General features: G+C 51.6%; 7 protein-coding genes across 7 annotated transcripts, besides 2 other annotated features; 2 read left to right on the top strand and 5 right to left on the bottom strand.

Annotated features, from left to right (window-relative positions):
* Positions 1 to 881: 881 nt before the first annotated feature.
* On the bottom strand, positions 882 to 1,518 carry EKO05_0000174 (uncharacterized protein; the record flags this gene model as incomplete). The annotated part of the gene is made up of 3 exons (XM_038936554.1): positions 882 to 1,100; positions 1,150 to 1,263; positions 1,312 to 1,518. The coding sequence occupies 3 exons, from the start codon at positions 1,516 to 1,518 to the stop codon at positions 882 to 884; spliced, it is 540 nt and encodes a 179-aa protein (XP_038802712.1).
* Positions 886 to 927: a tandem repeat.
* Positions 1,519 to 1,823: 305 nt separating the features above from the next.
* EKO05_0000173 (uncharacterized protein) lies at positions 1,824 to 2,680 on the bottom strand (the record flags this gene model as incomplete). The annotated part of the gene is made up of 2 exons (XM_038937070.1): positions 1,824 to 2,466; positions 2,517 to 2,680. 2 exons carry the CDS (start codon positions 2,678 to 2,680, stop codon positions 1,824 to 1,826), a joined length of 807 nt encoding a protein of 268 aa, XP_038802711.1.
* Positions 2,166 to 2,210: a tandem repeat.
* Positions 2,681 to 3,890: 1,210 nt separating the features above from the next.
* On the top strand, positions 3,891 to 4,921 carry EKO05_0000172 (uncharacterized protein; the record flags this gene model as incomplete). The annotated part of the gene is made up of 3 exons (XM_038936647.1): positions 3,891 to 3,975; positions 4,030 to 4,178; positions 4,226 to 4,921. 3 exons carry the CDS (start codon positions 3,891 to 3,893, stop codon positions 4,919 to 4,921), a joined length of 930 nt encoding a protein of 309 aa, XP_038802710.1.
* Positions 4,922 to 5,012: 91 nt separating this feature from the next.
* EKO05_0000171 (Glutathionyl-hydroquinone reductase) lies at positions 5,013 to 6,114 on the bottom strand (the record flags this gene model as incomplete). The annotated part of the gene is made up of 3 exons (XM_038937022.1): positions 5,013 to 5,165; positions 5,216 to 5,949; positions 6,003 to 6,114. 3 exons carry the CDS (start codon positions 6,112 to 6,114, stop codon positions 5,013 to 5,015), a joined length of 999 nt encoding a protein of 332 aa, XP_038802709.1.
* Positions 6,115 to 7,091: 977 nt separating this feature from the next.
* EKO05_0000170 (uncharacterized protein) lies at positions 7,092 to 8,987 on the bottom strand (the record flags this gene model as incomplete). The annotated part of the gene is made up of 3 exons (XM_038936513.2): positions 7,092 to 8,020; positions 8,091 to 8,819; positions 8,969 to 8,987. The coding sequence occupies 3 exons, from the start codon at positions 8,985 to 8,987 to the stop codon at positions 7,092 to 7,094; spliced, it is 1,677 nt and encodes a 558-aa protein (XP_038802708.2).
* Positions 8,988 to 10,083: 1,096 nt separating this feature from the next.
* Positions 10,084 to 11,637, bottom strand: EKO05_0000169 (uncharacterized protein; the record flags this gene model as incomplete). Its single annotated transcript, XM_038936418.1, has 4 exons — positions 10,084 to 10,589; positions 10,641 to 10,960; positions 11,012 to 11,322; positions 11,371 to 11,637. The coding sequence occupies 4 exons, from the start codon at positions 11,635 to 11,637 to the stop codon at positions 10,084 to 10,086; spliced, it is 1,404 nt and encodes a 467-aa protein (XP_038802707.1).
* A 2,226-nt stretch (positions 11,638 to 13,863) lies between these two features.
* Positions 13,864 to 14,960, top strand: EKO05_0000168 (uncharacterized protein; the record flags this gene model as incomplete). The annotated part of the gene is made up of 2 exons (XM_038936671.1): positions 13,864 to 14,193; positions 14,250 to 14,960. The coding sequence occupies 2 exons, from the start codon at positions 13,864 to 13,866 to the stop codon at positions 14,958 to 14,960; spliced, it is 1,041 nt and encodes a 346-aa protein (XP_038802706.1).
* Positions 14,961 to 15,161: the final 201 nt, after the last annotated feature.

Raw genomic sequence — 15,161 nt, 5'->3', positions numbered from 1 at the left:
CACAGTCCTGCGGTGCAGGAGCATAGACTCAAGCAGTTGATGTGTAACCTTTGTATAGACTATAGGGTCTGGAAGCTGTGTAGTCCATCTGATCAATCTATTTGCCAAGACCAAATCGTATGTTCTGTTGGCAGGGATTTTGAACATACAGGTAGCATGACAGTAGGTCTAATGCAAGTGGACTCTTTCGGATACTGACGACCTTGGTGGCCATGCCAGGAACGATGCAACTCGTCCGTCAGTATGATGTATGCGCAATACTTTCACTCAAAGCTTCTCTTGGTCGCATTTCACATTCCTTAGAGTGACAGATCTGTCGCTGCGGTATGGCCGACAAGCAGTGATAAACCTTGTAAGTAGCAGATGGAAGATGAATAGCAGGCGTGTCAAAGACTCAGTCATTGCTTGTTGCTCCCGCGAGACTCTATCGAGGTGCGTAGACCAATACTTGCTCGATATAGTAAGGTGACTGGCAATACCGATCCAACTTGGCGCCTCTCGAAAAATTGGACATATCCCACGTGGTCTGCTGTCAGCAATCCATCCACACTAGTTCCACGTCTATTACGGTGGAACAGGATCCAAATTAATGTGACTTGCTAAAACGCCTAGTGCAGGCCCTGATGATTGGCGGACGGTAGAGGTGAACGCCCCGCTGTCCACTTGCAAGGTAGACAAACCCACGTGCAACGTGTTTGTCACGGTAGTACTGACCTTGTGCATGATTGTCTCCCTAGATAGCCAGCATACTGCACTATACACCTTGAGAAGTGTCAATTCGCGTAACCCATCGTCCACAATATCCCGTCCCTTCTAACTAGCGCTTCCGGCATAGGCCAGACGTCAGGCAGTGCCATTGAGATCATTCAAATTGCATGGAGCTATTCTTCCTTGTCGTCACCTTCGTGGTCATTGTCGTCGTCGTCGGCCTTTGCAGTAGTTTGCTGTCCTTCCTTTGCTTCTTCGACTGGTGCCGTGGCGTCGAGTTTTGCTTCGTAGTCTGGTCGTGCAACCTCGATATCTTTCTTGCGAAGCACAGACTCGAGTATTGGCGCGGCAGCAAGGAGCGCATTGTACTGTTCTACTGATAGTGAGATGCCCTGTAATTGTCAACAACTGAGGTCGTCCACGAGTGATCAGATTTGATACCTTCTTTCCGGGTTTCAGCTCACCTCCTTCATTTGTCCAGTACTCTCGAATGCTGATTAGTGTAGTGCCTTTGAAGTCGCTGACTGTTACACGTCGCTTGCTGCTGTTGTTGATCTATGTTGGTTAGTGTCTCGACTTTAACCCATGTGCAGGAAGGCTTACTGCAACAAACGGATTGTTATCGTCGTCAATCTGCAATTTTGGAACGAGAGGCGCTGTATCTTCTTCCTCGTCCTCGTCACCTTTGGACTTCTTGCTCGCGCGAGGCGCCTCGTCTTCATCATTAGGTGAGCGTTTCTTGGTGTAGCCTCTCTTATAGCCGCCAGTGCCGGCTCCTCGAAAGCCACCACGTTTGGAGCCGCCCGCCATGTTGAGTGTTGGAGCACGACGAGACGGTGTTGTTTGTCAGGACCTGAATCGAAAGTGTCAATATCTACGCGTCTACTAGCGTGTTTCCTGACGTGTCGATCACGTGTCGAGTGTTTATTTGCAAAGCGGTATTCAACAATAAAAGCTTCGATGTCCAGCAAGGCACTCGAATCGATCACTGCACAGCAATGTGATTCTGGAGCCTTAAATGTGATGCTCGTTACATCATCTCGATATCCACGACCTTCCAACCAGGCAGTGGCTGCCCACCGCGTTCAATCCAGTGTATCCAAATGTACATGCGCTCATATCGACAGCCTTCCGTTTCCCGTCCACCCGTTCCAAACACCACCGATCTCATTCGCGTAGTCTTCCGCAAACTTGCCGTTCGCGTCCTTCAGACTCCTAATATCTACCTTGTCTTCTGTGAGTCCTCTCATGATGCCCATTGCTGCTGCTTCCTGGAAGACCTCAGGGGGAAATTGCATGAGATCCAGGTTACTAGCCAGCAGTAGCAGCAGCCACGCAACCTCCCTGCTCTGAGCCTGGACAGCAGCGTGGAGTCCTGATTGCATCTCGCCAATAGGGTCCTGGTACCTCAACAATCGGTCAATACCGACCTCTTTATCCGGCTGGTCATCGTCGCCCATCTCTTCATCTTCGTCCTCATCCACCTCATCCACCTCATCATCTTGTAACATGTCGATGATTGCCTTGTAGTCGCCCTCGCGGCAGAATTCAAGGAACGCGCGGCATTTTCGGTCTTCGGGGTACGCTTTCAGGTAGCTCTCCTCTGTGAGGAGAGGGAGAAGGTCAAGGTTTTCCTGCAAACCACCCTCGTTGTTGAGGTTGCAGAGCACCTGTTGTTCGCCACTCAGTGACACAGAGGCAATGTTTTTCCCACAGCTCGGACACTCGGTGACATGGTAGGCTTCCAGAAGACAATCCCTACTTTTGTCAGTTCTGGGAGGCACTGACTACTTGTGGACGTCTTTTACCAGTGGAAATGACATTCGCAACTCAGCTGCACGTCATCTGGGACAGTTTCTGGCGCTGCTGCTGGTGCTTTGCCTGAAGACGATCCAGCCATCTCGCATTGCTCCTCATCGTCGGCCTCAATTTCGACCACAAGAGGCTTGTTGCACGCGACACAGAGTGACATAACTGTGATATGTGGATATGTTCAGGAAAGTTTTGGACTTTGCGGGGTCTAGAAATATTTTGGTACGGTTTCTTATCGTCGTTATCGATAACCGATAACGGTGAAGGACGAGGGTGAGGAGTGAGGAGCTGCACTTCTTGTGCATTTCTCATATTGAAGTCCTGTTGACTCGGACAACACCTTGTGCTAACACTTACATGTCCATGAATACAGACACGACCGAAGAGTACAATTTAATATCCACTGTTCGAGAAGACAACCCAGCCATTCCAGCACCATCTCCTTATGACCAACCCGTTCGTAGCTTGGGTCGTATCATTCAAAGATCGCTGTATTTTGCGCTTTCCTGCTCTTCTCCGGTACTTCCGAAGTCCCGTATCAGACCCATATAAGCCTGCGAAAGTAAGAGAAGGCGGTCTCAGTCTCCGTATTCAAACAGCCACCACCAGCCTTGTCTCTAAATGCTTTCAACACCTGCTAACGACTTCACGGTATCTCGTATTTTTCATCGATATCTTCTTCTCTCATTGACATCACAGTGTGCTAGGAGTTTCTTGTACTCTCCAGGGAGAGCCCTATACTCCAAGATGGTAATAGCGAACTTGAGAATCCAATCTGACAAGTTTCAAGAAAACATCGCACATGGCGCGGGACCCTGAATGTTGACGCACGGTCTGAGAAATCACCTTTCCTGCTGTAAAAATCTGAAAGCCTGAGCCTCAACTAGATTTGGAGTTCATGGGGACTCGGCCTTCTCATTGCTTTTTGTACGGACAGCTAGCGACATTCCCGTTTCAGCCCAAAGCCATCTGACACTGCTGCCTCAGGGGGTGTCGCAACGCGCCACATCTGATCAAGGCTGACACAAAACCCGACAGTTCGGATCTTCTCGAAGCTTGGGATATCTCAATTGCGTGCTTGTCCTACCACACGTGACAAGCCATCGCTGATGGTCAGGGTTATATGATTTCAGCATCACTGCATGACACCTTCGGTGGCATGCGTTCCGAGACACCAAATTGCTTTTGCAGAAGAAGCTTTGTACAAAGATCGTCGACGTGCTGATCAAGATCGGCCGAGTATGTATGTGCAGATCATCGGCTCCATATTACACACCTGCAGTTACCATACACTCCGTGAGCGACCGCCAGCTGGGCTGGATTGACTGTGTGAACATCTGCTTTACGACGTCGAATACATAGGATACACCATGGCTAGCTCAAAGACTGCACTAACAATGGTGAGATCACTAGCCCTGGTAGGCGCGATTATAGTCTTCGCATTCGGAATATGGAGTAAGTGCATGTGCTTTGTACAGTTCGTGGACTTGAATACTGACATTCGCCTAGGTCTTGTCATCATCCGAGACATCGACAACCGTGGAGAAAATGTTCTTGATTCCTTTCAAACCCGGCTCGTCGGCGACGCCACGTCGTGGTCGCAGTTCATCGCTGCAGCAGCGCATGGTGTTGCACGAACATGGATCCTGGTAGTCGCCGTGAGTGACATATCAAAAAGATGAGCATACTGATCTGATAAAAACAGAGTTCGATAACTACTCTAGCTATTCTCCTGGTGACCATGTCGAACCGACACTACTGGCTACGCATACCGTCAGCCATCGTCGTTTTTGTCGAGTTTACAGCCACCATATCCTCGATAGCAATATCTAGCTGCTCCTTAAGTGTCGCCCTAAGCATCAGGGCATTCAGTACACCACCCTACGTCACGCTAGACTCGGCCGACTTAGCCTTCTTTGCTCTTCTCGACCCACTGAGCAGAACGTTGGCCATTACATCTGCTCTCACGAGCGCATTCCTCATCATAACCTGCACAGGAGGTCTTATCAGCCTCCACAAGCGTCACAGACAGAAGAAAGACGTCCGCTCCTTCGAGCCTACAATCTCAGCTCTAGGCATGAACCGCGGCTTCTACGCTGTGTACCCGCCACCAAATCCAACGCACGATGCGATACCCACCATGTACGACCCCTACCGAGCCTTTCGCAAGGAGCCGAGAGGACCGCCGAACGCAAAACAGGTGGCTTTCACAAGCGAAGGGGCCTGGATGAGTCGCAAGCATTCGCGATGGAGTGCGTCAACTACAAGTCCGTCCGGGACCGAGGGAGATACAATGCGGCTGCTAGAGCTGAAGAGAGCAAGACGGGCGGTACCGGTGCGGCCCGAAAGGCCTTGGAGTAAATCGTGGAGTGGCAGGGAAGGCACTCACGCTGTCTTGTGAGGATTTGGGCATGTCTACATCTCTCTATAGTTTACTGCAATGTTGCGAAACTTCGTCATCTACTCGGATTTCCCATTACTTGAATTGTGACTTATAGCTTACTCCCGGCTTCGACAACCAATGGATGCTTCACTTCTCCAGGCTTGAGCTTGCTCCAATCACTTTCGTATCCTTCCTCGACCTCCGGGTACGGGCCCATTGGAGTGATCGACAGCGGATTGATGTCCTTATGGCTCTTTGTGTACTGTCACATCGTCAGCTCTGCGTTGACTGTTCCCTTGCTCCAGCGCTTACATTCTCCTTGATGTGTTGGAAATCGGTCGACTCCTTGAAACCCTCTACGTTGTGATACAAGTTCTTGAGCCAGTTGTTCAAGACCGGGTAATCGTGTCTGATGGTCCCCAAGTTCGTCTTAAAATGTTGCACATAGACTGTATCAAACCTGACCACCGTCGGGTAGGTCAGGATGTCCAACTCAGTTAGTTTCCCACCCAAGACGTATGGTCCACCGTTGCTGTGCACTAGCTTCTCCAGTTTGTTTAGCGCCGCGAAGAGCGACACAACGTGCTCATTGTACCCCTCTTGTGTGGGGTTGAAGCCGGCTTTGTACACTCCGATGCAGATGAGAGATGTAAGCCAGGGTGTGATCTCGTCGATCTTCCCCTGCAGCTCTTGTGGGTAGAAGTCGATGCCTTTGATCTTATCGTCTTTGATCAGGCTGTCGAAAGCATGAGGGAGCCACTTCAGCATCTCAATGCTTTCGTTGTTGACGATTCGGTTTGTCTTCTTGTCCCATAGGAGCGGAACACTGTATTTGCCTGTGTACGATGGGTCATCGCGAAAGTAGAGCTGGTGCATAAAGCGGCTGTTGAAGATGTGATCTGGCGTGGCATTGGGGTATGTTTCATCGAAGCGCCAGCCTGGCTCGCCCTTGGGGTAGGGCTTGACAATCGAGATAGGAAGGAAGGAGTCCAGGCGCTTGATGTGTCGGACTAGGTTGGCACGGTGGGCGAAAGGACAGAAGAGACCTGTGCTCGTCGATCAGGTATTTGACTGCACAACACAAGACTGTGAGATGTACCAATATACAAGTGATACCTGTCTTTCTCAGGTGGGAACTCTGCTCCTTCTTCGATGACACCATGCCAGCCGTCATCACTGCCGTACTTGTGAAGGGTCTCATTCGCCACCATTGTAAGCAGCTTGTGGTCGTGGATTATTATGTTTATGAACGCAGACGCTATGTGCGAGTTCTACCTGAGAGTTAAACTATTGTAGACGTCGTGATAATCAATAGTGGAAAAGCAAGGTGAATGTGATGTGTGTGAAACTACACCCTGGAAAGTGGGGTTGTTGACCTGGCAGCAGGATTCCGTCATCGCCGGACTACCTGGCACGTTCATTGGACGATTCACACTGACCAGGACCTACACCAAATGGGCACCATCTTGCGAAGCAGGGAAACTTGGAAACAAACTCGTATCGAGATACCTACAAAGGAGCAAACGAGACTACGTAGTAATGGTCATGCTCGGAACTCTGCCATTGAAGACGTGAAGACTGGCTAGTGTTCTTGGATTGGATTGCAACTGCATACTACTGCTAACTTGTACTATCAAGCTCACTCGGGACCAGTATGCTCCAGAAGCAAACATTGCCGCTTGATACCATGATTAAGGCCATCTTTGTGCAGATTGGAGCTAACCAGTTCTTATGCAAGCCGGTCTTCCAGTCTAGCTTGAGATCCATCACGGATGGTGAATGTACAGCCATCTCGCATAAGAATCTTGTTTCTGAGGTTGTTTTTGAGTGGGGTGTTGGTGCAGTCGATGAAGCAAGTTTGATTATTTATGTCGTGGCGTGAGGGTGTTTCGTGATAGTAACAAGTCGGGACTGACTAAACAGATGGCTCCGGGGACAATGCTGGAAAATACGGAAGGGATGCTGAACGCTGGAATAACGAGGTGTACGAAAACAAGTCGTGGTCAGACAGTCGAGACAGAATCACTGGTCGTTGGTATCCAAGATGTTGAACGGTTGTTCGCCGAAAAAGGACACTTCGAACTCAGATTCAATGTTCGTCCATTCGGGCCGCGAATGCAATGCAAAAGGACAATATTGAAACAAAAAACGCAAGAACAAAGACGGCCCACCCCGTCTTGTCCGGATGCTACGCACCGTTGCTAACAGGCGCCATGCCTAGTCGAGGGTCCGCCGGGGGTAAGGGGGGAACCTTTGGTGGCGGATGCGTATGCTGACAACCATGGTGACAACAAGGCTGGTTTGGGCCATCATCGTAGTCACCGTAGTCATCGTAATCATCCTCCGGGTCTAGCAAACCGTCATCGCGACGGTCGTAACCGCCAGGCGGAGGGTTTTGAGCATGCTGCGCATTGTTCGCGTTGTTTTGGGCCTTCTTGCTTGCCTTCTTCCCCTTTCGTCCCTTCATTCTTGCTTTCTCTAGCAATCGCCGTTTCTCTGCCAGCCGGCGTCGCTCCTTTCTATCCTTCATCTCGTACTGCCGAATCAAGGCTTCTGGCGGGCGTCCAAAGATGTCTTCATACTCGCAAAACTCGCATATCCAAGGCTGGCTCGGCGGATTGTGGAAGTTGGCGTACTCCTGCTGCGTTCGACGTTTGCGAGCAGCGTATGCGTACAACTTTGACGCACTGCGTGTAGGCTTGCGAGGCGGAGGCGCCTGCTGAGGGGCTTGGCCAGCCTTTGGAGGTGGGGCGCCCCTATTTGATGGAGGATGTACACCGTTCATGTTTGGGCTTGTCTGGGTACCCTGGGTAGAGACGACATGGGCATCTGGTCGGACCGGAGGGCGAGCGCGGGCAGTCTGGGGTTGGGGGGGCGGAGGTGCGGTCGTGGTGGGATACGCGCCCGGTGGCTGAGGATACGGCCCGTTTTCTTGGCCAGGCCAAACCATTTTGTTTGCTGAGTCAGAGCCGCAGGTGAAGGTGAACTGCGTCTTGGTTGCGCTGTTCTTGGCAGCTTCCTGCTGAAGCAGGCTGACGTTCTCGTTGCCCTGAGGCGGTGGGGTTGCCTGCGCGTTGGCAATAGCTGTGGAGATGATGCCGCTCTGCTCCGAAGGACCTAGAAAATAAATAGTCAGCGCACGGACTCTTGGATTCACGAAGTCAAATCTCCCGAGGTGCCACCGTACGTTTGCTTGCTTTGGCGTTGGCAAGGTTGGTCGAATTGCCCAACACTCGCCGTTCTGAACGTCCTGAACCAGATCGGCCGAATCGCCCTCTGCCTGCTCCTGCAATGCCAGTTCCGGAGTTGTTGTGCTGGGGCGTCGACGGCGCTGGACCATAGCGGGCAGTTCCATCGTCGACCTCGCCGTTCTCATGTGCATGCGCGATGCTCATGCTTGCTACGTCGGCCGAGAGCGTCGTGTGATGCGAGCTGTTGCTGCCCATGTTGGGGATCTTCCGCTTCTTCTTGTTGTTGGTGTTTTCGAACGACTCGTAGCCGTCCACCGACGACGAGGCAGAGCCTGGCTTGTGGTAGCCTGACGCCGCGATTGCAGTCCTGCCAGGCGCACTCCTGCTGTAGTGGTAGCTTGGAGAGGAAGGCAGCGGGGCGCCCCGCTCGTCCTCGTCCTCTTCGCTCTCTACTTCGGAATGAGTATGGCCACAGTGACAAGCATGGTGGTCGTTCTCGCCTGTTCTCAAAGCCCTGTTGCCACGCTCGCTGGACGTATACGGGAAGTTGAACAGCGGCCCTGTAGACGGAGGGTTGGTGGGAAACACTATCGAGTCGGCTTGTTCGGGAGACAGTCGCGCGCGCAGAGAGCGTGCTGGCAGAGGGCGAATGGGCCGGTCAGGGTACATAGACGAGGACGTGTTGGGCGAGGAGCGCAGCGGCGAAGAGCGGTTCCACTCGTAGCCTGCATAGGGGAAAAGCGATGTCAGATACGTGCAGAGAGCAGGGACGAGGCCAGAGCGAAACATGGCGAGAGGAAAGATACAGGAAGGGCAGAATATTGAGATGTGAGAGCGACGCTGTGGGGGGTCCACAGCGGCTCCCGACACTTACCCGCTGTCGCCGCTGCCATGTTGGCAGGTGGTTTCTGCGCCTATCTCAACCAGATAGGCCTGTCGTCGTCCCTTCCAAGCAGTGCCAAAAAGATTCGTCTGTCGCACACCTGCTCTTGCACCATTAGCCTCCTTCTCCCATGGCTCAGAATCTTCCACGTCTGGGCTACTGGACTACTGGACTACCACGCGACTGCCAAAGGTGCACTGGGGCGTTCCCCGGATGTGCACTCGGTGGGATGTGGTCCAGGGGCGTTACGCACCTATATCGAGTGGTTGTTGTGCGTCAGACGAGGATCGGTAATCGGTACAAGTGCTGGTGGCAGTTAGCGGATGGCGGAGCCCCTCTTCCTCCGCGGCTGTCTGACTAACAAGACACAGTTCTGCTACACGGCTGGGTGCACCAATCGTCTTCAGCTCAACAGCTCCAAGCCAGATTCCACGATCGACAGGAGGTGTGTTAGACGGGATGGAGGCGTTGATATCCGCGGATGGGCGAGTGCGCTGTCGATGATGCCAAGGGAATGGCCACAACCATTCAAGTGATGTGGCTCGAAGCTCGCCAAACCACGACGCTATGCGCAAACAGAGGGACTAGATCAACAACGAAGCTTCTGTGGAGTAAGACGTCTACGGGTATACATTCAAACTGCATCTACAGGATTGTTGAAGGCGTACGACGTCGACCTGCACATCACCTGAAGTGGTGGCCGTGCTGTTGCACTAGCGTAAAAAGGGATACCCCCCGATCTCCTACCTGACAAATGGAAGCTCGTTAGGATTCTAGCACTTTCTTGACGCCCGAGGCTCAGGCCGGGAGCTCAAGTAGACAATCCGAAGCTCCCCCTTACAGTACAACCGCCTTCAGGCTCTGCGTCGAGGAAACGCAGCTAGCAGTGCGGCTAAACCTGCCTCGAGGTCACTACGATGCCATGGCCTCGAACTTGGCCATGGAGTACCCACACGACACATTCCAACGCAGTACGCATGATGAACGGTGCAGCCATAAGCTCGATGCCATTTCAATAAAAAGCAAGGTAGCCAGAAAGCACACTAGTTGTATTATCCATTCGATATCTTCACTACAAGCATTGTACGTCCAACTCGCGTGAGAGCTCACAATTTGGCCTGGAACTTGTCGATGTTAAACCCTGCCTTTAAGACACTCATGGACGGTGCGAAGAAGTACTCCCCGCCCTTAGGAGTTACAAAGTCGTTGATCGGATTGATGTTGACCGACTTGGACCCAATCTGGAAAGGAGTAGGCGCATCTGTTGCTTTTCCCTGGCCGATAGTCACGTCGAGACCAGCACCTCCCGAAGGAAAGCCTGGTTGGTTTGCCCACGCGGTTTGGATGAACCTGTAGCCGTTCTCGATGGTTGACTGGTATGCAGCGAACAGCAGACCTCGCCCCTCGTCCGCTCCACCGTTTTTGAAGTCCTGGCCGTAAGGAATTCCACGGCGCATTATGCGAGAAGGGTTGAAGTGATTCCGGATGTGCGCCTTGCGGATATGCGCTGCCAGAGGACACACTCCCGGTTGTGTCACGCCACCGTAGTCGAAATCGTTTCTCAGAGCCAGGGACTTGTCATCTCTCTGGTCCTGTAACTGAATAGGACAACCTTGTACCGAACGATCAGCGAATGTGAACAACTCGAGTCAGATAGACTTACCACTCTGCCATCTGCCCATAAGTTGGGCGCCAAACTGGTCTGGGCCACGCGAACCTGCCTCCTGCCACTTGTTGACGACAAAGTCATTCCATTTGCCCACATGCTGCTCCAACTTACGGAAGACTAAGAAACTGCCATCTGTCATCCACTGAGGCTTAGGGTTGTTTTCGTCACCATGGCGGCCGACCACGATGACGCCTGGATCAACAAAGTTGCTTGTGTCACTCGACTGAACGACATCGTCAAGCTTGAAGGTTAAGCTGGGGCTGTCGTTGATGCCGAAAACTTGAGGATGTGATATGCCATCGTTGAATCCAAAGCTTATGGATGCATTAGCAACCTCTGTCATAGAAACCATAAGCTCAACTTACTGTTCATGGCCTGGCAGTTTCTCCCTTTCGAACCCGACCTCTCTAAAGAGCTCAGCCACCACCTCACCGCCCGTGTTCAACGATCGCAGCACATTCTTGAGCTCATTCTCTACGGTAGGCATACTGATTCCAGCAACGATCAGGACACCATCGATGGGTCCACCGCCATTCTGGTTGAGGTTCCAATTATTGAAAACCGGATCTCCCAAAGCAGTCCGCTCCGAATCTTTCTGCATGCCCCCGACGAATGACGGCGCAGAGTTCTGGAGGCCGCTGATGCCGTTTTGAAGTGACGTCTGAACATTGGCCAGCTGTGTCCGTTAGCTTGTAGCCAACACTTCCTGATCGTGGTTGCTTACCTTTGTCAGGCCTCTGGAAGTGAAAGCAATGTTGGTCTTTGCTACGTCGATGATATTGCCTTTGTCGAGCTTGCTGATTTGCTCCCGTAGATCTTTGATATCTTTTCCAGTCGCGATGTTCGAATTGGCTACTTTTTGGATGTTCTGACAGAATCCCTGTGCAGCTCTGATCGTGAAGAAGCAGAATATCTCGGCCTTCTTGGGCAAGCCATTGAGCAGAATGTCTCCTTGAATACCTCCAAGGTCTTCTACTTTGAGGGGATTCATTATCGGCTTTGGGATGAGGTGTTCAATTCAGAGACTTGGGGTTGGAGGGAGTATCAGATATGTGCGAACGGCACAAGCGTGTCTACTTAAGCTCCACTTTCTCAGTGAGAGCCATGATGCTCACCTTGTCAGCTCCAGCTGATCAGAGAGAACTAGTGTATACTGTAAGCTACACCACTCACTGCAGTGCACAAGCACAGCTGATGGCTTCCCATTCTGCAGACTCCTAGTGTAGGTTTCACAGAAAGTGGCTGATGATGCTATTCGGGGAGGCCAGGTCTTTGCCTTCTCCGCATATGCTGCGGCTAAGTAAAGAGATCTGGGAGCGGAACACTGGTAGAAAGTGGAAATTTACGTGTGGCTGGCTGTAACATCGAATTTTAGAAGACCTGACCGCTCTTCTCAGTACTCCGGAGAACCACAAGAAGATGTTGTAGATGTCAGCAGCCATCGATAGGCCCCTCATTGGCCTACAGCTTTCTGACTACCGAGGCGTTGAATGTCAAGCAACACAGTAAGCTGATGTTCGGGTCAGCCTTAAAGCATGCATCTCAGCCCGGACTTACTGAGATGCCCCTGGCAAGATCGTAGGCAGCTGCAAGCCATGTGGATCTCGGAGCTGAAAATCAATACGAAATCGTGCTGTGCATGCTAACCTCGTAACATCGACCTGCCAGACTAAGTCCCACGTGATGACAAGTATCTTCTGTGCCCCCGTTGGTAAACATGCTCATTCGTCGATTGGATCTTCAAATGTGTAACCAGAAACTATACGTTTCTGCTCCCGATAAGGGCAATGATCCATATGCTAAGAACTGATCTCACACACAAACCTTTTGAGGTTCTCTCAGCCGCTTGAGCTGAATCCTCCTGTTCGCACTGTGGCTTGCCTCAGCTTTTAAGCGCCACAAACCTTAACAGTAGCTGACGACTCTCTCTCCCATAACTGGTCCATTACTGGGGTTCATACTGGTGCTTGTATCCGTAGTGTTATTGTAGAAGCTGATGTCTTTATGTAGAGAGTGTAAGAATCGCACAGGGATTATTCTCTTTCTTCTCTCACCATAGCTTCTGCAAAATCGCGAACTAGAAGTTTCAACCACTTCTCTTACACTTACAGTGCTTTCTCAGACAGCGTAACACGCCATTACAAAGACACAGGTGACGATGACAGTGATGAAAAGGCTTCGGCGCATATTACCTCTTTTGTAAGTCGCTGAGAAGAGCGGTGCACGACGAAGCCAGGCAGAACTAGAAATGAGCCGTGCGCCGGCATGTTACGAAAGCGCGAGAGAACTCAAGCTGGCAAGGCAGCTCGTCAATTGAGTATCTCGACACGATCGCGCCATGACACTGTTGACGACCGGAAGATAGTGTCTTTTGAGCGCGCCAAAGAGGCTCTGGGTGGCCTGCAAGGAGCTTTGTCGACGTGGGCGCCTGCCGCTGTCAGTTTCAGACCCAGCACACGGGCTGAGCACTGCCGGTCCAACGTCCCGAGCATCCAACTGTTGCCTGCAGCCACCTCCAATACACGATTCTTGAAATCAATTAGGTGCCCTATCAAGCGCTAGGTACCATATCAGGCGGCGTGTTTGTGCCTTCACGACGTACCACACGCACGCACCACTGAGCGACGTTCAAAGACGTAGGAGAGGACAGAAAAGCGAGGGATGGCAGTACGCCGTAGGTTTGATATCTATACATCCGCAACCTTGTGAAAGCCTTGTCGATCAAATTGCCGTTTTAGGCGCATGCTCGGAACGAATCTTCGCGCGTTCAGATCCACTCCGGCAAGCGAGCTGGGTTGGCCGACATGACCGCATGTTGGTGCGGCGTGTTCAGGCCACAAATTCTGACCAACGCACCAATAATCGCAGCGATCCTGCCGTATAAACCGGGTTGAAGGGGCGAGAATAGATCTCGGTTACAGAAGCGTGGTATCAAAGTCTCATCGATGGCACGCCACAGCATTACAAAGCTTGCCCAAGCGCTTGAATGTGCTTAACCCCGTGCTAGGAGGTTGGCAATTGGCAAATGTCTTAAGTAGGGTATCGCGGCTTTACGTTTGTTCAGTTTGGGCTTTATTTCAATTGTAATATCTATCATTCAGTTTCTCTTTCCCTGACGTCGGCCTGACACGCGTGTCTTAGACGCTGTCCAAGGTCGCTCTTTCTTTCGCCCCCTCGCTGCCTAAACTCCAATACACACATTCCAAGGGCGATCATAATGGCGTCCTTTGCCTACAAGACGCTGTTTGAAGCTTCGATACTGGCGGCTCGAGCAAGTGACAACGACCGCAGCGCAATCCAAGATTACCGCAGCCACTGCACTTACGACACTTGCCCGCTCAGCGCATCGTATTGGGGATATCGTCCGTCTCTTGGAGCGAATCTTGCATTCCTGATTCTGCTTGGAATATCAACTCTGGGATACATTGGCCAAGGATTCCTCAACAAAGCATGGCTTGGCTTCACGATTGCCATGGTCTGCGGATGCGCGCTGGAAGTAATAGGTTACGTCGGCAGGGTGTTGGCTTACAACGATGGATTCACTGAGGTACGTTGGCGAGTCTGGGATCGCATGTCTGAAGATTCGCAGCTCACAAATTACAGAACCCCTTCCTGATCCAGATCATCTGCCTCACAATCGCCCCAGCATTCCTTGCAGCTGGTATCTATCTATGCCTCTCCCGCATCGTCAGTACCTTCGGTTCCGAAAATTCGCGCATCAAGCCACTTTCCTACCCTCGCATCTTCATTCCCTGCGATGTCGCCTCTTTAGTCCTCCAGGCCCTCGGCGGCGGCATCGCCAGTGCAAAGACCCACCAGAATGAAGATCCGACCTTAGGCAACAACATCATGATCGCCGGTCTGGCTTTCCAGGTAGTCACACTACTTATCTTCATTGTCCTTGCACTCGACTTTGCAACTCGCACCATCGGCCGCATTCGCAAGCTTGGTCAAGACGCGCTGGATCCGAGGCACGCAAAGCTGCGCAACTCGTGGCATTTCAAGGGCTTTCTGATCGCACTCTCTTTCGCAACGCTATGCATCTTTACGCGATGCGTATACAGGGTAGCAGAACTGAGTGAAGGGTGGAATGGACATCTTATCAAGACACAGAGATATTTCATTGGCTTGGAGGGCGCTGTCATTGTCGCTGCGGTGTTGGCACTGAACATCTTCCACCCTGGACTATGCTTCAGGGAAGCGCTCGACGCGAGGACAGAACCCAAGAAGAGGAGTAACAAGACTTGGTATGGCAGGAAGAGGAATGTTGCCACGGAGCAGAGTAGTGAAGAGGGAATCAGGATTGAGAAGTAAAGCTCAGGAGAAGGAAATGCACAAACCACGTCACCACTGGACTGTCATTGATGCCACGGATATATCGTCCAGTAATTGATCATATTTTCTTCTCTCTATGAATCTGTGAGTAAGATCAACATGCTGCTCTATGAAACCACATAGTCTATCTGCACACGTCATAGTAAGATGCCAGTGACTGGGAGGTCTTGGCCGTATTTA

Source organism: Ascochyta rabiei, chromosome 1 (assembly GCF_004011695.2).
Source record: "Ascochyta rabiei chromosome 1, complete sequence".
Taxonomy (NCBI): Eukaryota; Fungi; Ascomycota; class Dothideomycetes; order Pleosporales; family Didymellaceae; genus Ascochyta; species Ascochyta rabiei.
The sequence above is the reverse complement of the archived record's forward strand: the minus strand, read 5'-3'. Positions and strand labels throughout refer to the sequence as shown.